At 36.5% G+C, this 26,471-nt stretch overlaps 1 protein-coding gene across 1 annotated transcript; it reads right to left on the bottom strand.

Annotated features, from left to right (window-relative positions):
- Positions 1 to 13,327: 13,327 nt before the first annotated feature.
- On the bottom strand, positions 13,328 to 25,867 carry LOC105058113 (alpha-1,4 glucan phosphorylase L isozyme, chloroplastic/amyloplastic). Its single transcript, XM_010940914.3, has 15 exons — positions 25,546 to 25,867; positions 21,699 to 21,937; positions 21,499 to 21,600; positions 21,075 to 21,251; positions 20,618 to 20,893; positions 19,850 to 20,121; positions 19,094 to 19,211; positions 18,441 to 18,998; positions 18,121 to 18,273; positions 17,599 to 17,727; positions 17,284 to 17,520; positions 16,329 to 16,405; positions 15,756 to 15,942; positions 15,431 to 15,631; positions 13,328 to 13,775 (listed from the first exon to the last, which is right to left on the bottom strand). The coding sequence occupies exons 1-15, from the start codon at positions 25,751 to 25,753 to the stop codon at positions 13,482 to 13,484; spliced, it is 3,228 nt and encodes a 1,075-aa protein (XP_010939216.2). The 5' UTR covers positions 25,754 to 25,867; the 3' UTR covers positions 13,328 to 13,481.
- Between the last annotated feature and the right edge of the window lie 604 nt (positions 25,868 to 26,471).

Here is a 26,471-nt window from a genome sequence, read left to right as displayed (position 1 = left end):
ATAATGAAACCATTATCACTGAACCTCTTCACAAATACACAATGGTTAGAAGTGGTTCTGTTGTACCCATGATCTATCATGAAGGAATTAAATTTCTTGTATCACTGCAAAGGAGCTTATTTTAAACCATACAAGCTCTTCTTTAGTCTGCATACTAAGTTCTTCTTATTTTTAGCTATGAACCTCTTTGGTTGCTCCATATAAATTTTCTCTTCAAGGTCACCATAAAGAAATGTTGTCTTCACATCAAACTATTCAATCTCCAAATTCAGACTGACTATCAAATCAAGAACAACTTGAATCGAAGACATCTTAACCACAAATGAAAAAATCTGCTCAAAATCAATACTCTTCTTCTAACTGAAGCCCTTCACAACCAGTCTTGCCTTATACTTTGGTTGTGAGCTATGTTCTTTTGTCTTGAGTTTGAACACCCATTTATCTAAAGTGCTTTCTTCCCTTTGGATAGCTCCACCAAATTAAAGTGTGGTTTTTATATAGTGATTTCATCTCTTCTTGCAGGGCTTCAAAGCACCTTTCTCTTCTATGCATGTGACATAACCTCTTGAAAGTATTTTGACTCTTCCTCATCAGTCACCATCACATACTCGTATGGAGAATATCTTTGAGAAGACTAATGCTCTCTTGTAGATCTTCTTAGCTGTTGTTCCACCATTTGCCGTGTAAGAACTTACTCACCATGCTCATCTAATACACTGTTACTATATGTAGGCTCATTATTCATCACATCATCATTCTCTACAGTCTATCCATCATTAATATCTGCTTTATCTTGAGACACAGGAGGTGGATCAATAAATAACTCTATAATAAACTCTGGTTTATCTACTTTTTTCATATCCTCAATAGTCTGATCCTCAAAGAATACTATATCTCGACTTCTAATCAGCTTCTTCTCTACTGGATTTCATAGCCTGTATACAAACTGCTCATTGACTTATTGTCAAGCTTTGATCGCTCATCTTTTGGAATATAAGCAAAGGCCCTACATCGAAATACTCTGAGATAGTCATAAGAAACTGATTTTTTTGTCCATATCTTCTCAAAAACATTACCATCAAGGAAAAATGAAGGAAAGAGATTAATCAAGTCAAATATAGTCCTTATAGCTTCACTATAGAAAGAACTAGGTAACTTCGAATAAGAAAGCATGCATCGAACTCTTTCAACAATGGTGCAGTTCATCCTCTCTGCCACTTCATTCTACTGAGGTATCTCTGGATAGTCTTCTTCAATCTAATACCATATTATCTGCAGTATCTTTCAAATGAATCTTGATATTAACCATCATTGTCTATTCGGATGCATCTCAGTTTTCTTCCCTTCTCCCTTTCAACACTAGCATAAAATTCTTTAAAGATATTGAACACCTGATCTTTAGATCTCAAAGCAAAAGTCCATAACTTTCGAGAATGGTCATCAATAAAAATAATAAAATATAGTACACCACTATATGTCTTTGTGGTTAATTCATATATCAGTGTGAATTAAATCTAATACATGTGATCTCCTATATAAGGAGAGCTTATGAAATAAAATCTTATGCTGCTTGTCATGTAAATAATAAGTGCAAGATTTCAAATGCATATTTTTTAAACGAAGTAGATTATACCTGGATAGAGCATCAAGTCCCTTCTCACTCAGGTGGCCATGTCGTCGATGCCACAAGTCCATGGAGGTCTCCTCAACTGTATTTACCTCTTCATTGCACACCTTAGCTTGCAATCTGAAAAAGTTAGCTTTTCTATCTTTTGCAACAATCAAAGAATCTTTGGTGAGCTTTCATTTTCTTTCACCAAAACAAATAGAGTAGCCCTCATCGTTTAGGATACATGCAGAAATTAAGCACAATCGAATATCAGGAACATGCCTCATATGTCTTAATAGTAGTCTGCACTCGTGTTGGTCTCCAAGAAATATCTCTCATACCCATAATTTGAGCGACTGCATCAGTTCTCATCCTAACATACCCAAAATTACCTTTGAAATAGAATGAGAAAAAGTCTCTCTAAGATGTAACATGGTATGAAGCAGCTAAATCAATTACCCAACTAAATTCTTGGTATGTGAATTAATACACTTGTCATCATAGATAATCGTAACCTCATCATCAAATACAACTGTAGTCATACTTTATATCTCTTCTTTCTTTCCATCACTCTTATCTCGATCTTTTTTATACTTTCTGTACTCTCTCTGAAAATGTTCTATCTTATTATAATAGTAGCAAGTGACACCCTTCCTAAACTTTGACCGGCCTCTGAATTTTTTTTTGTATTTCTTATCATGGGACTCACCATCCTTTTTGCTATAGGATGGTCTATTTTTGCTTCTCTCTGCTCTGTAATCAGTGCCTCAAAATCAATATCTGTCAAATCTTGCTTCTTTCATCTATTTGTTTCGTTCAATATACTATCCTTCACCATAGTCAAGATAAGCTTGTCACTAGTAGTGGAATTATTCAAAATCATCATTAATGTCTCGCAATTGTCTGGTAAGAAATTTAGTAAAATCAATGCCCGTACCTCATCATCAAGAAGTAATTTCATTGGAGCCAACTGATTCAGGATCTCCTAAAAGTTATTCAAGTGCTCTGAAGCATTCTGCCCATCCTTATGCTTCAATTTCACTAGTCTTCTGATTAGGTGGCTTTATGCTATACATTTTTCTACTGATATAAATCCTCCAGTTTCTTCCAGACCTGATAAGCATCTGTCTTTGTCGCAACATCGTGGATCACACTCACATCAATCCACTATTTGATCATAGCTATGGCTTTTCTGTTCAACTTTTTTCACTCATCAGCCTTTACATTATCTGATATTTTTTTCTATAATTCAATTGACTCAGATAAATCTCGACAATATAATAAATCCTCCATCATCATCATTTATGAAAAATAATTTGATGAAGCTAATTTAACCATACTAAATTTATTCTCTATTTTAACTAGCACAAACTATACTAATTATCTAACCATTGCTCTGATACCAGTTATTGGGGTGAAAAGACTGTAAACATAATTATACTCAGGATAAATTTTACCCTTTATGTATTAATTAAAACAGGCAATAACTCAACAATATCAAATCCAGCAAAAATATAAATTAAGCCAAGCAAAAGAATCCTTGATTTATATGAAAATCCTCCAATGTGGAGGTAAAAACTGCGGGACCGAAGTCCAGATTAAATTTTCACTATCACCAAATAATGGGTATAGTAAAATTTCTTTCTAGTATACTAGAGGCTCTTCAATCAACATGCAACACATCTCAGTATAATATATCAATATTGCTGAGGAATATATAGAGAAAATGAGATAAATCTCATCAAATTATATATACGTGAGTTGTACAAAAAGAGGTTTCAAAGTAATCCGAATCGTTCAATTTATAGAGCTCACTATCATAAATAATATATTAAAATTTTATTTTGATCAGACTTGGCACCACCTTCCAATCGGAGTTGAAAAAAAGAAATTTTCTTTCTTTCTCTCGCCCACGCCGCACCCCTCTCTCTCTCCTGCATTTTTCTCTCTCATATTCGTGCTACCTTTTTTTTATGATGGGTGGGTCCCACTACATGGGCTGAACACGGCCAACAGATAGCATGTAAACAAAAGAGCTGATAGATTATGATACTTCAAAAAACCAACTAATTCAACAGTCAGCATCCGACTCCCAAAGCACTCGATTAGGCAAGCAGAAATTCACTCAGAAGAAGGATTTTAGAATTCATGACCACTGTATTATTTGGTACACTGGATTCAATTTGCAAAAAGAGCTGCAAACGCACCAGTGGGATCCAAGGGCCACATGAAAATAGTAGGAGAAAAAAAATGATTTCCATTATTTTGACCGCCACCAAAAAAAAAAAAAAATATATGGACAATGATGAATTTTTTTTAAAAAATATTATTTTTAATTATTTATTTTTAAAAATACTTTCATTTTCAACTTATTTTTAGACTTATCGTTCTGCACTACAGATGTCACATGCGAAATCATGGGTTCAATCCATGATTTCAAAATCAGATCAGTCCCTCAAAATTTTAACTAACTGGAGCAAAAAATCGTGGATTGCACCCATAGTTTCATTTTTTTTTTGATAAAAGACCTACGAGGTTGGGAGCACTAGCAAACTTACGGGCACTCTGAATGCAAAGGTGGAGAGGGACGGACAACGAAAAAGCTTACTAGGGAGGGGGGACGGGGTGGGGGGAATGTAAGCGCGGCAGCCATGGGGGGCGTCGTGGGAGAGGGTGGCGGAGGGTGGGGTGGGGTGCGGGCATTGGGGGAGGAAGCTGGGGGTGCGGGCGTTGGGGTGGGAGACTGGGGGTGCATACCGTTGCAAGGAAAGTTGCCGGAGGATGGGATGGGGGCGTCGGGGTGGGAAGGGAGGGGGGAGGGTCTACGCGGAGCCGCAAGGGTCATCGTCGAAGTGGGAGAGGGTGGGCTGCAAGCATCATGGCATTGGGGGGTGTTGGTGGGGCGGCGTAAAGATACGGCATCGCATGGGGTGGGGGTGTGAGGGGACTGGCGCGCAAGCGCTGGGGCGGGTGGTGCATGGAGCCACAAGACGGAGGAGGGAGAGTGCGGAAACACGACGGGGAGGGAGTGGGTGTCGTCGTGGGGGGAGGGTATGCAGGAGGGAAGCACGGCAGGGAGGGCGTTGGCACGGGGGTTGGGAGTGGTAGCTGGGCTGCACAGAGCCACATCACGGGGGGAGGGCACAGGCACTAGGGGAGGAGGGTGTGCGGAGCCGTGTCGCAGTGGGGCGAGAGGTCGAGGGCGGAGTGGTAGGGTGGGTGCAGACAAGTCACAGGTGGGCACTCGTGAGAGGGACAGCGGACGGGTATGGGGCTGGGGGGAGGGAGCGGAGGAGCGACGGTCGAATGGAGGAGCTGTAGATGGTATCGCAGGGGGTAGATGTGGGGCGACTGCGGGAAGAGGAAGGCGGAGGACCCGACGAGGAGGAGGTGATTGGGGAAGGAAGAAATGAAAAGAAAAAAAAATTTGAAATCGTGGGGGTTGGGGGGAGAGAAGAGAAGAAATGAAGAAGAAAAAAAAAAAATCACGGGTTGAGCTGTGATTTTTTTTTTTTTTTTTTTTTGATCATGCCGTCCGGCCACTAAAATTTGAAATCGCTGGCTCAATTCATAATTTTAGTTGGAATCATCCGTGAATGGTAGGTCCAAAAATAAATTAGGAGTAGAGATTTTTTTTAAATAAATTAATAAAAAAAATTTAAAAAAATTCGGACAATGATTGACAAATACTTTAGTTTAAATGTTTAACGAGACCCTAACTATAATCAAGCTTTCTTGTCACTGCTATTGATGCTATGGAACAATTCCCCACGCCAACCTTTTTTTCGATTAAAAACCCCAACCCCTCCCGTTCACTATAATCCCATAATGTACAGTATTGCAGTAGTAATAATTAAACTATCTCTGGTAACCTTACCATCATTGCTTTTTTGGTTGCTAAGGTCGAGCCTTCATGGCCCTCCTATCCAATCATCATAATCATCTTCTCCATCCTCATCATCTTCACCTTTCTTCCGCAAAGCTTTTCCACCTCCCGAACTTTTTGGAGCAGGTTGTTTCCTCTTAAACTCCTACATTACAATATCATATTATGGAATGCAATGTAGAAACTTTATATTGTCAGGGATACAAGAAAAATGCTTAACATTCGGAAGTAAAGAGAAATGAAACATGAAATATTTTCAGCCAAGTGTGGCTCTATAGTTATATGACTAATAAGTTAAGAAAAGAACCAAATTTGGCACAAGGCGTTATTTAAACCATACACAATTTTTAAATATCTTTTTAGCTTTAGGAGTTGTAGAGCTATTGCATCACGACAATTAGTCTGAAAAGCAAACAAAATGTCAATTACTAGTAAAAAATAATTTGTAAATGGGAATGAGACTAAGATAACATTACCATGGCACTACTATTATGGCCAAATAGAAAATCCATGACTTCAATAAAAAATAAAAAATAATAAAAACCACATTAAATCATATATAGGAAAAATATGAAAGCAACATAGGAGTGGAAGTTTCCACATAAATAGCCCATTGATAGAAATAGAGACAATAGTGAATTGTGCAGTTGATTCTCATCCTTCTATAGCCAACACAGAAAAGTTACAGAAGAAAGCAAAAAATTTGTGTGCTTAGAATATGCTCAAAACCGTTGCAACTGTTGTCTAACTGAAAAGAAATAGAAAATATTATCATCAGAAACTTTTGTACATAGGTCCTCAGATAAATGATGCACACCAGATTCAGCATCCACATTTTGTTTTTTGCTATGGAGCTTTAAGGAATCCCACTGCTGCGAGATAGAACTCTAGAGTTTTCATATTCACCTCGAGAGATCCAGCCCTGGCTTGTATTCCTCAATTGATATCATAAATCAAGTAAAGAAGCTCATCTGGGCAAGTAACTGGAAGAGATGCAAGAATTTTCATGCAATGTCTGCGAAACAAAGATGTACGTTTCAACAAAAATGCTGATTGAATTACAATCTATCATATGCATGATATTCAGATACTGAAGAAAGCTAACTAAAGAACAATTCCAGCAACCAGATTTCAATTTCTACAGTATTACGTAGTGGAAAGAAAGATTTCTGATCTAAACTCTTTAAATCAAATAAGATCTAATCTAATCTAGCATATATGGAGATCATATCTCATATCTAAGAATTATTACGTATATAAGATCAAGATCTAATCTATTAAAGATCTAAATTTTATCATTGTGCGGGTAGATTTTCATTGCGATCTGAAAATCATAGATGTCTTTTGAGGTTTCTTGAAACTGCAAATGTATCAAGTCTCTACAGATATCTACACAGAGTTGATCTTGATCAAAAAAATTTGAAATCACCAGAGTGCTAGCTCCCTTGCAAATCTCTTTCCTTCAAACTGATTTCAGTCTTCTTCTTTCTTTTCTTCTCAAGAAATCAAGAAAAAGACGATGAACGAGAGGATGGAAAAGGAAGGAAGATCTAGGTCTTCCTCTTGGGTGGCACCAAAGAGGAGAGGTGGAGGGTGAGCGGCAACAAGGGAGGAGAGGAGTTGGATCAACCAACCTTGGGCTTCCTCCAACCTATCCTTTTTTATAGACCCTAAATTCTTATCCATCTATCTTTTTAATTTGAATCAAATTCAGATTTCAAATGTTTGAATCAAATTTAAACTTTGAAATTGATTAGGATAGAGAGATGAGAGAGAGAGAGAAGAAAGACTCTCTAGGATGCACGTTTCAATCTGGGTCATGCGTCCCAACCCTTGGACGCACCCTCCTTGGCATGTGGGATGAGAGAGAGTCCCAGTCCAACTAAGATCTCAACTCCTAATTCTAATCTTCTTTGGTTCAAAATCAAATTCAATTAGGTTTAATCAAATCCACATTTGACTAGGACTAGACCCCATTAGAACCAAATTAAATCTAACTTAATTTGTATCAAGCCCAATGTTTAATTAAATGATCAAATCAAATAATTAATGATTAATTTAGCAACAATTACTAATTGTTCTTCCATAACTAATTAACCTTTAGCAAGTCATCTCATGTAACTTTTATAACTTAGTCTAATCATCAATTAAATTGATATTTATGTCTATCTATGAATCGAATTCGCAATTCAGTTATTTGATCAAGTCAAAAAAAAATTTGTGTGTGATCCCATATGTTCTATTTTATTTGGTAGTAAAACATATCATGATCTCTACCATGAATATCACTAAAACTCATTTCAATAAATTGAAACAATTTCAACTCACCCAATGAGAATTATTAACTATCAATCAATTTTTGTAAGTCTTACAATTCACCAGTGACGTCTAACAACATATAGTGGCAATCTAACAGAATAAAAGAGTTTGAACCTCTAGATGTAGTTAACGTATGATTCAGTTCTTCTATCGTGAGTTCTAACAAAATGAAGATTACAGAAAACTTGTCAAACCCCATCACCTGTCATATGTAAGATTTAATTAGCTTGAATTCAAATCGTGATGTCTTATAAATTTTTTTTTCATTAATCATATTATCGTATCCACGATCTTAAGAACTCAGCTTCATACATCACATAGAACTACTCCTTAACTACTAAGATCGATAGATCTCATCTAAGTATGCACCCTACTCCTACAGTGAATCTACTGCAGCCAACATACACCACAAGGATCCATATGACTAGGAGATCAAGAGAATGTACAGTCAAACTACAGTAACCTCACTGTGAATAATCGAGGTACCGTAGATTAAAGAACTATTCATAGAACCACAGCATCGAGAAAGTCACTAATGAGTGAGTAGACATCCAAATAATGATCATACTCGGTACCGATGTTGTCTAACAACCACCTACACTTTCGCTTAGTATTCCCATACTGTAAACTCAAGATTTGTCTATCCAAAAAGAAGCAATCCATGCACCAACCTCACTGAATCAATCATCGTCTCTGTGATGATATATCGGTTGGAAGTATTTTAGAAATTAACCATCAATGACAAATGTCTCAAATTCTTAACTCTTGAGAATATGTGTTATCATCTTATTAATTTCTTGGATGATTCAAAGACACATAATACATGAATGGAATAAAAAATATTCAATTTTATTAATAAATAAATGTGTGATAATCCGGTCTAATGGGCCAAAAAGCCCACAAAGCCCAAAAAAAAATAGAGAGAGGAAGACTCCCAATCGGAGTCTTCCTCTTCTCTGATTCCGATCAAGAATCGGAGTCCTAGGGCCATTAAAAGATCCTAGGACGAGCTCTATAAGAACCCCCCTCCTCTCCTCTAAGTGTAGATCCATCAGCCACCGACGATCGTCGGAGTTTTTCTTCGATTTTTTCGATTGAAGCCGCAGTGCTTCGACCTATGCTCACCGCGATTTCACGCCGGTGGGGGTCATCGGAGGTTGTGGTAAGACCTCCTTCCTCTTCCCCTCTTCTCTCCCTTCTTTTCCGTGCCTGTGGGCACGATTGCCGGCGATGGATGTCGTCGGATTTTGTTGGAAAAGAGAACCCCCTGTCCGACCTCTTCTTTTCTCCAATTTTCTGGCGCCAACGGTCACCACCGACCGCCGGTACGGGCCCTCCGAACTCGGGGGAAGGCCGCCCTTGCCGCCGGCCATCGCCGGACGGGGAATGGCCGTGATTGGTCGGTCAAGGCACGGGGACCTCTAGGTCCCCTGTTTCGGCCCAATGGAAGCCCGGGAAGAAGGAAAAAGAAAAAGAAAAGAAAAAGGAAAAAGAAAAGAAAAGAAAATACAAAATAGAAAAATAATAATAATAATAATAATAAATAATAATAAGAAAAGAGAAAAATTCTCTCTCTCCCCTCTTTCTCCCTCTTTCTCTCTCTTTCTCTCTCTTTATTGTCTCTCTCTAAAAAGAAAAAGAAAAAGAAAAAAAAAAGAAAAATATAATAATAAAAAATATATGTGAGAGAAAGTTTTTCTCATCTCTCTCTCTTAAGTCTTTCTCTCTCTAGAATTGAACTTTCTCTCTCTACATTCTCTCTCTATTTTCTCTCTCTAAATTTTTTCCCTATTCTCTCTCTCTATATCCTTTTATCTCTTTTTATGGATTTTGTCTCTCTAGGGTCATTCTCTCTCTCTGATTGCATCACAGACCCTAGGATAAACTTGAGATGAAAATATGATAATCTGAGACTGCTTCGAAATTCGAGCAGTAGATTAGATCCTGATCCGATCCTTATTCGAAATTGATAACATCGATCATGGTTAATCCATATTAAGTCACCCTGATATAACCTCTGATGATCTTGATCGTGATTGTCACTTTTGAAGGATACGAAGATTCTCTCTCCACTTTCTCTCTCTACTTTCTCTCTCATGATCGACTTTCTCTCTCTAAAAAGATCTATGAATCCTGTATCGAGTCATGCCTTCATCTTTTAGAGGCTCATATTGACTCTAATAAGATGATCCAAAGTTGCTTTGATATCCGTGCTGTATGTTAACTTCATTTGGCTATATCAAGTATTTTTCAAACCCATTATTAAAAGAATCCTATTGATTGATCTTGACTTTAATTCGATCTATGCCTCATGATTTCTTGATTAAGACACTTGAATCTGACCCTCAGATCAGAGATCCTGAATTGCCCTGGTATCTGGATGGTCCGACACATCCGGTCAACAGTTCTCTTTCCTTATGACTTAATCTTATTATATTTATGGAATAGAAATTGATGATGATTTGATATTTTAAATAGGATTAGTGGATTCTTCTAACGAAGTCTGAAGATCTAAGATGAACAAGGTAAGTAGATCTTATGCTCTTTATTTATTCTTAAATGATCATGTTTTTATGTAAAGAATTGCTATTGATGAAATCATAATTTTTTTATAAAATAAGGATCGACATATGTGATATGAAAAAGCATGTTTTATTATGAGCATTGATTTCATGAATATGTCTTATGAAAATAGCATGATTATGAAGCATGAATTTCATTATTTTTCCATCTATGTATATATATGCTTTAAGAAAAAGATATAATGATTTCAAAGGCTCTCAGATGGCTATGAATGGATTCCTTCGGGAAGGTCGACATCTGGAGCTAGTATCCACACGAAACATGGCCCTGCCAGCGGGTATAAAGTTGGCACATAAATTAAGAACTCTATCGATTAAGAAACATGACCCTGTCACGGATATAATAGTGACCTTAGCACGAATATCTGTGAGCAATGTTTTGAAACATGACATGAATACATGATGAAAATGATTTACGATTCATGATTGTGAAATATACATGATTTATGCATGCATTATGAGTTTATAACTTGTTTTGTTATATGCTCTATGAAATACTTTATTTTGTATTACCTGCTATTTTCTAAATATTGCATTATCATGAAAAACTTATGTTTGATCCGATAAAGAAGCGCAAGTTCTACTTACTGGGCTAGTGTAGCTCATATTCTTTTTATTTTTATTTGAACAGAGAAATAAGGTTAGGATCGGCAAAAAGAATCCAAGCTTGAAGATCGGCATAGCAAACTTGAAAATTTGGTAGCAGAAGTTTAATTTATTTTATAATCATGAATTTATAGTTATTTATGAATGTTGAGATTCGGGTTAGTATTTGTTTTTGGATTTAGATGCTCTGAACTAATATTGGTTCGATTATTTGATGAGTAATAGAATTGAATATTTTTATTTGACAGATTTTAGATGATTATGATGGATTGGCTTCGTGTTATCGTGGGTTCTATCCATCGGTAGCATGGCTGTGTTATGTCCCGAATTTGGAACGTGACAAAATGAGTTAAATATAAATTTATATCCTAAAAAAATATAATGTGTCAGTCAGATTGACTTTATGACATACATCTAACAATAGTTTCAAATGCTACTATTCTACTTCATTGTTTACTAGGTCGTCGTATTCCAATAATTTGCTCTTTCTATGAATCCAGTCTCAAGGTTTTCACCGGAGCATGACCTCATGGAACTCATCACATCATTGAAGTGAAGCATTTATCTTGATGAGGCTTCCATTCAGAGGGTCGACTTTGTGAATTGAGTAATGACAGGCATTGATAAATGAAGCTTGTGGATTCATTGATAAAGTTCTCGTGGAGGGCATAGCAATTTTTGAATATCTTTATGGAATAAAGGTCATGTTTGACTCAGTTCGTGACAAGACTTGAAAGGTATACGATATAATCTCTCTAGAAGCAATCATTTCTTGGCATGTTGACATTTTGATTACAACATGTTTGAGGCAAAAGTTGGGATCATTATGGCTCCTTGATGGTCACCTTGTTCTGGACCTACTGTTGTAATCAATCATTGACTTAATTAGCTTTATGGAAACCAAAAAAGGGTGTCTTACTTGCAATGCATGTCCCGTTACTCGTAGAAGATAACAATACCTTTGGAATTGCGGTTACCCACTCTAGCAAATTAGGTTGGTCCTCAGAAAAAATTACACATCAATTCTTAAGGCACCATACCTAGAGGTGCAAAGAAGTAGAGTTACTCGAGCTCGACTCGATTATTATCAAACTTAAGTCGAACTCGAATAATTTTTTGAATCGAACTCGAGTAGCAGAATACTCATCTCGAAAATTCACAAACCTACTCAAATTTATATATATTTTAGTATATATATATATATATATATATATATATATATATATATATATATATATATATATATATATATATATATATATATATATATATATACATATATATAGATATACATATACATATACATACATATATATAAATATATACATATACATACATAGATATACATATACATATACATACATATACATATACATACATAGATATACCTATACATATACATACATATACATATACAAACATATATATATACATATACATACATATATATATATATACATATACATATACAAACATACACACGCGCGCGCACATATATATATATATATATATATATATATATATATATATATATATATATATATATATACTATTAATGGATTAAGATTCGAATTTAGGCTCGAATCCGAGATTGATATTCAAATCAAATCGATCTTAAATTTTATCTATTTTTTATCGAATCGGATATTAACATTCGATTAATTTCAGAACAAATTTGAGTTTAAATATTTTGAATCGGGTCGAATTTGCCTCACTATTCGACTCTGTTTCATTTGATTGCACCCCCAACCACACCAATGCCAGAGTTGGAATAGCCTCTAAATGTCATAATTGCTGGGTCTGTTGCCACCTGCATCCAATAAAAAAATGACTGACCCCGTTACTAATCTCCTCAACAGGAAATATTATTGGAAATGCAGATTAGCAAGCAATGTTCAAAGATATATTGTCACCTGACTTCATTTTAGATTTTCCAAACAGCAATAACAGTTTGCAAAGATTCACATCACGCCGCCCTTGTACCGTGAGTGTCCTGTTTAAACTAACACCACATGCCAGACGCGCCTGATGCCCCGAAACTAAAACTGGGATCTTGAAAATGCCACAGCCGGTTAGATATGGAGCCTAGCAGTTCTATCAATCCTTGTTCAGGCAAGACAACACAATTTATAGACGCCGGTGTTGATTGAAGCAACCTTATCCTTTTTGGGCTAGCATCTGCATCCAGTCAAACAACATTTCAGGAACATATTCTTTCAGAACCGGTGGCAGAATGGCAGCACCTTGGACGCAGCTGGCTCAACAACTTGGCAGTCCCTAACATGATGTTTTTTCTATATAAAACCAAATTTCAAGGATGAATAATGTAATAATACGATAGCGACTATCGTATGGCATTGAAAAGAGCATCTACATTATACATTATCCCAGTACCAACATCTGACTGAGATGTTATTGTTTAGCACCATCCAATCTACAGTAGTTTTTCCACGGTTCATCAAATGCCACCTTATTAACATTATTCATCTACCCCCTTAGATGAAGCTTCATTCATCAGCCTGCTAAGATCATAACGCTGTTTTCTACAACCGATTGGGCTGGATCCTACCTCCACCAGGGGGATGATGCCCACCTGGTTAATCCAACACATTGGCATGGTGTAGCATGAAGAAAGCAATACCCATTCCTGCATTCCTCTATGGCAACACAACAGGCTTGATATCCAGATATCCCTCGCATACTCATGAATTGTCCGATCACTGCTGAATTTGTAGGAGCCAGCTGTATTCAAAATTGACATTTTTGTCCATTTCTGTCCAACACAAATTGTCCAGTTTTAGTAAGGGAACGAATGACAGCATCTACGTCCATGCATGCAGGTACTGTGTATCAATATGCTTAACTTGTTTTTTTTAGCCCAGCTTACAGGTAAGCAAGATTATACAGCAGGTTTTTTTTTCTTTTCAATATAAGCACAAGCCCAGCTTACAGGTAAGCAAGATTATACAGCAGGTTTTTTTTTCTTTTCAATATAAGCACAAAAACTACAAAGAGTGTTCCAGTGACCCCCAGCCCAAGCAGTAAGAACATAAAGATCTACCATACCATAAATGGAATACCACACTATTTACATTTAGTGCAGATGTGTGCATGTGTACAAATATGTGTGCATGCCATGTGTGTCAATGGTCATTCCATAAATACTGTACACCACAAATGTAATACTGTAGAAAATGTAAAACGGTTGAAACTACAGAAAATTTTTAAATATTTCATGCATATTGTCATGATGTTCATATGGAATGCAACAACCATATCATGCATGATTTAGTGACAGATTAAATCCACGACCACGTAATCCGTAAAGTAGCATGTATATCATGTGTGTGTGTGTGTGTGTTGAAATGCACTTGCATAGGCATTGGAGTATTTAGTGCATCAAATTATGCATGTTGGGTCATTGACAGGTGCTGCATACATAATGTCTGACACATGTATGTTTATAAAACTCTATTGCCAGCAATACTGACATAAATTTGGTAGATATGCAAACAAAATGCAGCATGAGCACCAATATATCAGATGCAAATAATAATATCATTGTAGATATGATTTAAGGATTGTTTACACCACATCCAGACCAATGGGATTGCCTTCAGTGGATTCACATGGATAAACTTGATGGACAAAACAATTTTAGATGGGTTGTTACATGGCATATGACAGGCCGAATGGAGTTCCACCAAGGTAGGGCAAATGATCAAAGGGAGCAAAAGGGTACAAGCCAAACGGTGCTAGAACATCATGTCTAGAGTCAACCCGTTCCAATGACGTGTGATAATTAGATCTTCAGCCTTATGGCAATGGGTACACTATTTGGGGAAATATGTGAATGGTTGCTGAAATGAGAAAAAGTGGGAATCATGGGACATAACTACAGGAACCATCGGAGATATGTAGATATTGGGAGCTGACTGTTACTAGATCATTTAATGTGTATTGTATAAAATATGGAAAAAAATGAAACTCTGAATCCAAAACCCTCCGGCTGATCAAAACACCCATTGCTCATCTTTATCTTTATTTTTATCTTTACTTTGCCATTGTGTTTACTTTTAATTTCCTTGCTTTATTTACCTTACTTTGCCCTAGTTTATCTGCAGCTATTAGAATAGAACTGGAGCCTCAGCTATGATCTATCTCCTCTTTCGAGTAGGCGGTATCACAGTGGTGAAAGTCTTTGAAGCTCAAAGCATCAAAGCCTACATTATCAAACCTTTTACCCTCATTTCTTTCCAATTCTTAACACTGGTGGCACGCATGTGCAGTTGCATGATCTAGCTAAGGACGGGCATGCCACTCCACCCCGGGGAATCTAGTGCCAACAATGATGTTGCACAAATCTATGTATACATGCATATGTTCCTATGTTACAAGTTAGAAAAATAATTATTTGATACATCTTACCTTTTGGTCACTGTACGCTTCATCAACTTTCTGTTGGCACTCAAGATAATCTGGAAAGTCCTTGCCAACAAGAAAATAATCTGCACGACCAAATCCCTTATTCCCTTCTAAGGATCCAATTAACTCATCATAGTTATAACTTCCAAAGGCACCATCACGGACAAATTTCTTGACCTCCTCAAATCTTGGGTCTGGCACAAACTGTAGAAGGAGAACATAAATGCATATAATAAGTAGGCAAGTTAAGCGAACTTTGGAAATGATAGCTACTCATCTCTCTCTCTCTCTCACACACACACACAAAATTTTGGTTCCAAAAACATACCTTGCCTTCTGCTCTTTCTTTCCTTAAACCTGCAATTTCATGAGCTCGGGCACCAAAGAGGAAAAAGTTGTCTTCACCAACCTCTTGCCTTATTTCGACATTTGCACCATCCAATGTTCCAATCAGAACACAGCCATTCATAGCAAATTTCATATTGCTGGTTCCACTTGCTTCCATCCCAGCAGTACTGGCCAGATAATAGAAGATGGTGATCACGATGGCTAAAAGTAAATTTTACATATGATGCTTTAATTTTCTACTCATTATTGAATGATACCAAGGGAACATGAGCATAATAACACTGTTCAAAATTTTGCAACTAATGACAGGCAATAGGGCATACATTTCAGATATAACACCATTATGGATTCATGTTATAATAGCATGTCACCCTGAGAAACATGGTTGCAAATTAAATTTGTACTCAATAGCTTACATTTGATAGACAAACTTCACATGGAAATTTTCTTTTGGTCAATTATAGCTAAAGGTCTGAAATTTCTTTCCACATTATGAAACATTAACTATAACCAGATTTAAGTAGATATTTACAAAATCGAAGAAAGAATTTACCTGATATGCTGAGATAATTCACTGGCTGGAATAAGCATCTCTGCCACACTGACATTATAATCGGGAACAAAGACAACCTGAAGGAGGGAAAAACTCTTCAACTCTTTGAGCCATTTATGACCACAACATTACAAAAATTACCAAATTTTGAACTTCACCAATGACCCAACACACACACATATATGCATAAACACCGACATAAATAAATATACACAGAAACATGCAAAATTACATATATATATATATATATATATATATATATATATATATATATATATATATATATATATATATATATATATATATATATATATATATATATATATATAAAAGGGCAAACTTGGATAATACGATCAGATTTGGGCTCAGATTCTGTCAGATCAAGACTAGACAATGGTGGTCCTACATCGATAATCCAAGCCATTGAATGTGATCTACTACCTCAAAACTGCCTACACACAAAAAATTATATTATTTAAAAATCCCTAGCCCATGCATCGAGTGAGTAAAAAATACATCTAATTCAATTTTATTTAGGCCATCCAATTTTTGACTACTTGATGCATAGATTAGAGGTCTCCAAATCATATGATTTTTTATATACAAACAGGTTTGAAATAGTAGATCACATTTAACAGCTTGTATTATTGATAAAGGACCTCTATTATAGAGTTTTGATTTGACCGAATCTTAGTTTAAATCCGATCGACCTGATTCTAATCTGGCTCTATGTGTGTGTGTGTGTGTGTGTGAACTTTATATGAAAGAAATGAACCAACAGAGTTGCCAATATATTAAATTATCAGTCTGACCAACATTTCAAACTTACTGGAGCAAACAGGTTCACCATTCAGAGAATTCATTAACAGCAGGAACCAGGAATTGTTCAGGAAAACTGACAGACAGATAATGAGAAGTTCAGAGTTCATTGCTGATATTCCAGAGCTAAACATACCTTCAATAGGTTTCCAATGTCAGGATCATGATTAATGGTAGCCCCAACATCTGTAATGAACTTTACTATCCTCTTTGCCTGCACATATGTAGCAAATGCTTTACCCCCAAATATGCAGACCCTCGGAACAAAGCTAGATATCCTTTCCTTGGCACTCATTTCTTTCATCTTCTTGTAGCGGTAGACAATTCCTAAGATATTCAGCAACTGACGTTTATATTCATGTATCCGCTTCACCTGGTATGATAACTAGTTAGACAGCCACGCCAATAACAAATGAAATAAACCACTGTTCCATTAAAATTTGGCAGTAACCTGTATATCAAACATCGCATCCGGACTGACAACATATCCTGTTTTCTCTTTTATGAAAGAAACAACCTTCATCTTATTGCTTCTTTTAGCTGCCCTCCACTCCAAATGGAGATCCTCATTATCAGCAAGCTGTGGTGAAGTTGCATTTTATTCATGAGAAAATGAATCAATAATTCAAGAATGCTGATTCGGTTGGATGAGAAATTGTCCGGTGACCGGTAATTGAACAACACTTCAGTCGCGAGAAAAGATTTTTTTGGAAGCAAAAATACGAAAAGGAGCATGCACACACACATAGAAGAAAAATTACATGGCTTATTTAGTAAAACATTGTCCCACATAGTCCGTTGCTATATCTGGGCATTGCAACGGTTGCAGCACAACAGAAAATGGATTATTGTATAAAAAGAAACATTTAGCAAGTAAATTTTGCTCTCTTTTTATTCATAACTTGATAGCACACTGTCAATTCAAACAATAGACCACAATAATGAAAGAAATGAATGAAGTTACTAAAATTACCTTCCTGAGTTCTGCCAGTTTCTCAGTGTTCAGAACCCAATCATCTGTACCAATCCACTTAGTAATTATGTTACTTAGATCAGGATTGCAGAATTTGATCCAGCGTCTTGGAGTTACCCCATTTGTTTTGTTTTGAAATTTCTCAGGCCACAACTGACAGAAAACAACACAAATTGCCCAGTTGAACAGTGGCATATACCATAAATGATCAAGCATAAGAAAGCATAAGAACATTGACAATTTATTGAGCTGCCATTATGCAACTGGCTGGCTGAGACTAAAAGATAGGAATAGAAAATCATGCCTTCAACAATATTTACCTTGTAGAAACTGTTGAATACATCCTCCTTCACAATTTCACTGTGAATTTCAGCAACTCCATTCACCGCATGCCCACCAACTACACAGAGATTAGCCATACGAACCATTTTTGGCAATCTAGGATCTGATTTTAAAAATGTTGGTTCTTCATTGCCAAGATCCTCTTCTTCTGGTTCAACTTCTTCAGATTCAACTTCTTGAGATTCAACTTCTTCAGATTCAACTTCTTGAGATTCAACTTCTTCGGATTCAACTTCTTTGGATTCAACTTCTTCATATTCAACTTCTTCGGATACAACTTCTTCGGATTCAACTTCTTCGGATACAACTTCTTCAGATTCAACTTCTTCATCCACAGTCATGCTGGAAGGTTCTAAAGTTTTGACTAATAGTTTTTTTTGTTTAGGTTTAACATGGGATATCTTCTTTGGCTTAACAAACAATTGCACGACAGATGCTGGAAAGTCAACATTGTCGAAAATCCTCATCTCCGTCAGTTTCTTCTCTAGAACTACAAGATCTGCTGTTCCATATTCCGAAATAATGTTGTTGATCAACTGTTTTCCGTATCCAAGAAAACAAAATTATAGATGCCCCATAATGAAAAGCTTGGCTAACTAGACATGTATCTATATGAAATATTAAAATGTACCTCCTCATCTATCATTTCTATAATCTCAACATGTCGAGGAAGTAGCTTCTGCATGAGATCCAAACTCCACTTTTCCAAAGCTTCAGGAAGAACTGTGTGATTTGTGTATGCCATAGTTCTGTATGAGAGCCAATAAATTGATAAAAAGTGAGGCTTGCAAGTTGCGGCAATTACTGCTCACATGTTTGATGCAACACCTAGCTAAAGTATCAGTTATTAACAATAAGGAAATGTTGGCTCTAAAAAGTCAAATGAAAAAGAGCCAGAAAATCCATGTTAGTGTTATATATCATAAGATTGATCCTGAAACATTACCAAGAAAATCGATGATATCACTCATATGTTTCCAATCAATCTGTACTCACATTGTTTGCTAAATTGTATTGACAAGATAAGATGTTTGCAGCCAAAAGCATTATCTGATTCACAAGTGAAGTCAGTTATCTGTTCAGAGATTGTTGTATATTTAGAGCAATAAATGCATATAGAGTTCATAAGGTCATTGCATTTCATTGATTACCTGTTCTAGAAGCAGTTTCAAATTTTCAAATGGATTACAAATATTTAGGAAAATATAAATCATTTCACATGAGTGGACGAATCATCAATCATTTCATATATGACTATATAACTTTTATAGCATGTGTTGGTTCTTATGCCAATTCTGTTCAATCATAAGCTCACAACAAGAAAAATATCTGAGTAATGTATGTGTAAATTTTTTACATGCAAAAACAATATATGGTAGGTAATTACCTCTGAGTAATGTTCCAAGCTTCCTTCCAGCTCAAACCCTTCACATCAATCAGTATTCTCATTAACTCTGGAATGCATAAAGTTGGGTGGGTATCATTCATCTGAACTGCAACTTTTGTAGGAAACTCTTCCCAGTTTACTGATTTTCCAGATCTCCTCTCAAAACAAGCAATAATATCTTGAAGTGATGCAGAGCAGAGTGTATATTGCTGTTTCAGACGAAGAATTTTTCCCTCCATTGATTCATCTCCTGGGTATAAAATATAGCATATCTGAAACAGAAATTAGAAAAGATAAGAAGACACCATAATTGTTAAAGTTCAGGTCAATGATGCTACCACATATTGATATAATCAAGTGAACCTACTCGGTAATTCTCTAGCAGACCTTGAATCAAGGTCTTCAACTGAAAATATTAAACAACATTTAGACAAATAAAAGCAATATCGTTTGCTAAAATATTAATGATAGTTAAAAGAAATTTAATCAAATTCTTTTCAGTTTCCAATGCAATGACCCTGAGCATGAATTGGGGTATTTAATAACATTATAACAGATACATTCAAGATGCTTTATTTAATCTATTCATCTATCCAAACGGTAAGTTTACATCACAAAATCACAAAATCTAACTTTTTCAATAGGTCATGGACTAGCGCTAGACATTCTACAATTCAGCAAAGACAATTATCTAGGAAAAAGTCCTAGGAGGAATCAAATCATTTAGCCAGTATTATCTGCAACTGAATTTAAGCAGCAGAGGAAAACCTTTTCAGCATTTGCATGAGCCTCATTTGCTTTTGCATGCTCTCCAGCATTAAAAGCTCGCAAATCAAAATCTTGGGATGGTACTTTTGTCGACCAAAGTCGAAGGTTAATGGTGGTTTTAGTCTTATATCCAGGTATGGGAACATCATATGCAACAGCCTTTATGTTCTCCCCACCAATCCAGTGTTTCCTTCCATCTGAACCAATGACTACCTTTCCGTAAAATTTCACAGGATATGTGACATCCTTCCTTACAATTTCCCAAGGATTTCCCATCTGCAAGGTGATCATGCATATCAATAATGAAAAACCATCAAGATTTCAGCAATCAGAATAATACAAAGAATTGTAATCTTAGCTTCTGAAAATAGTTATAATTTTATCTAATAGTGATGAATGCTTCAAAGGAATGAAATAAGAATTATGTATATGTTGTTAAAGAAAGAGAAAACAACACCTCCAGCCAGCTTTCTGCAACTTCCTCCTGACCATCTTTTGTAATATTCTGTTGGAACAAACCATACTTATATCTAAGTCCATAACCCCATGCTGGATAGTTTAATGTTGCCAGAGAATCCAAAAAGCATGAAGCTAGACGTCCTAGACCACCATTTCCCAAGGCAGCATCTGGTTCCTGTGTATAAATCACTCCAACAACATGTTTTAGCATCGACATATAAATGTTGCTGAAGCATAAAATTGCATGAAAGTTAAATGAAACGGCATAAACTTTGGCATTTATAATTTTTTTTTAAAATTTTCTGATTTGTTCATTTACTGCATAAAAAAAGGAACAATGTCAATCTCAATAAATTGCAGATAAATACACCACACACATATAAAATTGGAACTTGGAAATATGTAAATAAACATTATCTAACCTGAGTGGCAACACTCTCAAGATCATGACCTAGCTGACTTAATGCCTCTGCATACTTGCCAGTCAAATCTAGATTACCAATTGCATTTAAGAGTGCTCTGCCCTAAAGTTCAGAACAAGAGAATGAAAATTAACATAAATATTACTTAAATAAATTTATTAATCATGAGAGAAAAAAATGTAAGAAACCAGTTATCAGACCTGCAGGAATTCCATTGACAGATAGTATGCCTGTTTTACATTCATCCTTTCATAGTAATCGTATGTTGCATTCCAATTTATTATAAGTGCATCACGAACACTTTCAGCAGTTGCAAAGTAAGCCTTGGGGAGCTCAAAATGAAATGGAGAGAATGAGGGTGTGAACTCAGCATGGTACTTGATACTTGATGCAATGGTCGAGGGATCATACGCTGAAGAATTTAGAGTGCTTGGAACACCTATATCACAGTTTTAACAACTAATAAGATACATAGAACAACTGCAGGATAAGAAATTGGACAGAAAATTGAAACCAAGAAAAGATGGCTATGATGTTAGAAGCTATGCATTTCCCTCAGACTGGAGACTAATATACATACATACATAAATACATACATATACCATAACCATTAGGATAAGGGTATCAATATTTTGAAGCATATGCATTGATATCACCTATGTTATTTATCTTGCAACTTGAGGCAAGTAGTTGCATGAACTGAATCATAAACAATGTGGAAGGAGCTCGAGCAAACTCATAACTTGTTCAATGTGGTGGTAATGTGAAAATGGTGGTACACGAACATTTAAGGGAGAAAAATATCAAAATCCTAAACGCTAATCCACATGAAATCTCAACTAAAAGAAAATTTCCTCCGTCCCAAAGTAAGTGAATTCCTTTTGGAACAGACTATTGAGTCATGGCATGTCATGATCCATCATTTACGTACACGGTGGGCCAGTACTCCCTGCAAAGCAGTTTAAAATATCAGGTCAACAAAGCCAACTTCCCCGCAATTTGAGTTGGTTTCTCGCTTTCCAAACTTCTCCTCGTCCCACAGTAAAAGCCCCGAATGGAAGCAAAGATCAAGCTCAGAGCTACAATAGACATTACATAAGGAAGAAAGGATCGTTCGTTTTCCTGTTGTTCATAACTCAAATTTCTATACAAAAGGACTGTTGGAAAAAGCAAATATTAATTGTATTGAAGAAATCGAAAGGTCATATTAAATTTTGTAAACTTAATTGTAGTGGCAAAAATCAAGAGTCACATTGAAAAATTAAGGGTCACATGGAAAATCCAAGAGTCACAAGGGAAGTCTAAATGATAAATTTATTAGGGGAGTCAAAAAGTTATTTCTTATACCTATAAATAAGTGGTTGTTGTAGAATGTATGGAGTAGTGAAGTGGTATCAAAGAATAAAAAAAAAAGAGAGGCCTTGTGAGAAAAAGTTGTACTGCTCTATTGTTTTATATAGTTTCTCATACTATTGTTGTGTGTTCCACTACCATTACATATTCTATCAAAGTGGTATCAAAGCTCGGAGGTTGGAAATATATCCAGCATCATGCAATTTCCCATTCCACGACTCACCACCACCAATTATGAGAATTGAAACATCCAGATGAAGGCATTGCTAGGCTCCCAAGATATTTAGGAGGTTGTTGAAAAAGGATATGAAGAACCCCAAGATGACCGCGCACAAACGGTGGCACAAAGAACGGCGCTTATCGATCAAAGAAAAAAAGACAAGAAGACCCTTTATTCATCTATCAAGGGCTAGATGAAGCCGGATTTGAGAAGGTTGCTTGTGCCACCAACTCGAAGCAAGCTTGGGAGATCCTCGAAAACGCTTATAAGGGCGTTGAGAAAGTGAAGAAGGTGCACCTCCAAATGTTGAGAGGCGAGTTCGAGACTTTGAAGATGAAAGAAGGAGAATCCATCTCGGATTATTTCACAAAGGTTCTCTCTAATGTAAACCAAATGAAAAGAAATGGTGAGAATGTGAAGGACAAGCGTGTGGTGGAGAAGATCCTAAGATCCTTAGATCAGAAGTATGACTATGTTGTGGCTGCAATTGAAGAGTCCAAAAATGTGGACACTATGACAGTTGATGAACTTATGGGTTCTCTACAAATCCATGAGCAGAGAATCTTAATGCGGAAAAAAGAACCCTTGCAGCAAGCCTTGAAGTGCAAGCTCACCATCAATGAGAAGAAGGATGGCCCAACTAGCGACAGCAATCAAATAAGTCGCGGTCATAGTTATACCCGCGGATACGGTCATGGACGAGGCCATGGACGAGGACGAGGTTCCTTTGGACGTGGCAGAGGAAGAGGAGGCACAGGAGTTTTACCTAATGAAGAAAGCACACAAGGTCCCTCTGACGGAAGAAGGCAAGGGGGTTTCTTAAGAGGAGGACGAAGGTATGACAAAAGTAAAATTAAATGTTATACTTGTGGTAAATATGGTCATTACTCTTCAGAATATTACCATAATGAGAATAACCAAGTGCATGAGAAGGTCAACTATGCAAAGAAGGAGGAAGGAGAAGATGGTATCTTGTTACTAGCAGAGAAGGGAGAAGAAGCTTCCAATGAGAACATTTGGTACTTGGATACCGGCGCAAGCAATCATATGTGCAGGTACAAACACATGTTCAAAGAGTTAGATGAGACACTGGAAGGCAGCGAAGAGAATTCTTCGTTACATCCGAGGTACTATCACTGATGGACTATTTTATTCTCATCATAATAACTTTGAACTTGTGGGCTATTCGGATAGTGATTGGGCTGGAGACATGGATGACCGGAAGAGTATTTTCGGATTTGTATTTTCTATGGAAGATGCAGTTTTTTCATGGATGTCAAAGAAGCAATCTATTGTTACTCTTTTTACATGTGAAGCCGAATATGTTGCTGCATCCACATGTGTATCACATATTATATGGCTAAGAAGCTTGCTGAAAGAAGTTCATTTTGAGCAAAAGGAACCTACCAAGATAAGCATTGATAGCAAATCGACTATTGCACTAGGAAAGAACCCAGTGTATCATCAAAGAAGCAAGCATATTGATGTGCGTTTTCATTCAATCTAAGAACATGTGAAGAACAAAGAAGTAGAGCTACTGTATGTGAAGACACAAGATCAAGTTACCGATATATTCACAAAATCATTAGAAGCAGAGCTCTTTACCAAGTTTAAAAGTTCTCTTGGTATGATGAAGAAAGAACAATTAAGTTTAAGAGGGAGATGTTGGAAAAAGCAAATATTAATTGTATTGAAGAAATCGAAAGGTCATATTAAATTTTGTAAACTTAATTGTAGTGGCAAAAACCAAGAGTCACATTGAAAAATTAAGGGTCACATGGAAAATCCAAGAGCCACAAGGGAAGTCTAAATGATAAATTTATTAGGAGAGTCAAAAGATTATTTCTTGTACCTATAAATAGGTGGTTGTTGTAGAATGTATGGAATAGTGAAGTGGTATCAAAGAATAGAAAAAAAAAGAGAGAGCTTGTGAGAAAAAATTATACTGCTCCATTGTTTTATATAGTTTCTCATGCTATTATTGTGTGTTCCACAACCATTATATATTCTATCAAGGACGATCTGAACATGTATAGTTCAGTCAGGATTAGGTTTGCAGTTGAAATTGATCTTAAAAACCTTGACAAAGCCTTGCAGAATATAGCTTTCACTGTCAATTCAGCACCGAAACTAAGACAACGAAGCGAAGTCCAAGAAATAGTTCAAGAATCACAAAAAGTATCCAGGTCCGGTTATCATAAGCAATCAATGAGAGTTGCCCTTAGACACAAGGACCACCATAAAAGTTCACGGATACACTGAAGAAAGAAACAGGCAACGATCTACTTCGAGCACTGCTACTACATTTATCATCAAGTGAATTCTCCACTAAAAGAAGATCATTATAGAGCAAAGATCAACGCCCAACTCAAGAACAAGATCTAAATTCTTCCAAAAGCTGCTAACGATCGAAAAACATCGAATTCGAAAGCGAAGGTTTCGAACCAAGAAGCCATGGACTGGATCAAGATTACCCTCCTCGGAGACCGGATCCTTGACCTCCCGATCGCTGGCGACGCTTCTCACGGTAAGAGGCCGGAAGGCGCGGGAATAGCCCCCGAACTTGCTCAGGAAGAGGTTGGATCTGCCGGTGCTCCTAGATCGGAGATCGCGCGATCGAATGAAGGAGCTAGGATGGGAGAGGATGGTAGAACGATTCAGTAACAGAGAAGAAGAAGCCATGGCCCTAGCTCAGAGAGAGAGAGAGAGAGAGAGAGAGCAATGGAAGAATCGACTCAACTGAGTGGAGAGAAAACAGAAGTATCTTATCGACTGATCTCCCTCTCACTCACTATCCCTTTTAATGAGGCGCTTTTAGCGAGAGCCTTTTATAGGCACGATTACCGCGCGGTGCTTTTTGAGTGCGGTGATGGGGGCTTAAGTTCACCGCAGTCTGTCCGGATCGTCCCACGGACTGCCTGTTTTTTTTTTTTTTTCTCCTGAAAAGAGAAAGAGCAAGGGTAATGGTAACAGTCAATACGCTTACTCTTTTTAGTTATCATTTCCTAACGGCTGATATGAAATTATACGGAGAATGCGTCCATAGTCTATTTCATTACTTTTTAATTTTCGATAAAAATCATGCATAGGCATTAAATTAAAAGAGTGTGCGATACAGTACATAGCCCAGCACTGCTGAAACAAACAATGTAACAAGCAGCAACCTGACCAACAAAATAACGGAAAAATCAGTCTATTTTCATTACTTTTTATTGATCTATGTTCGTAGATCGTTTATGTCTCATACATTCTTTGTCATCAAATATCAATGGATGGGATTGATTTTGAATAATAGTCGACATGTCATTTAAATGCTTACCAAGTTTCTTTTTTTTTTTTGTGATGATTGACAGTGTAAGATGGTTTTCAAAAGAAAATATTTAATCATAGATGTAATAAT

Source organism: Elaeis guineensis, chromosome 2 (genome assembly GCF_000442705.2).
Source record: "Elaeis guineensis isolate ETL-2024a chromosome 2, EG11, whole genome shotgun sequence".
Taxonomy (NCBI): domain Eukaryota; kingdom Viridiplantae; phylum Streptophyta; class Magnoliopsida; order Arecales; family Arecaceae; genus Elaeis; species Elaeis guineensis.
This window is presented reverse-complemented; position numbering and strand designations above follow the sequence as displayed.

Bases quoted from the DNA above. Each gene is read 5' to 3' on its own strand.
- LOC105058113 (XM_010940914.3), bottom strand. From the start codon at position 25,753: ATGGCTTCTTCTTCTCTGTTACTGAATCGTTCTACCATCCTCTCCCAT. The intron at 21,252-21,498 runs GTTAGATAATGT...ATTTATACACAG, and splicing joins TTGAGAGTGTTGCCACTCAG to GAACCAGATGCTGCCTTGGG. The intron at 15,632-15,755 runs GTATGTTTTTGG...CTCCTTCTACAG, and splicing joins AAGAAAGAGCAGAAGGCAAG to TTTGTGCCAGACCCAAGATT.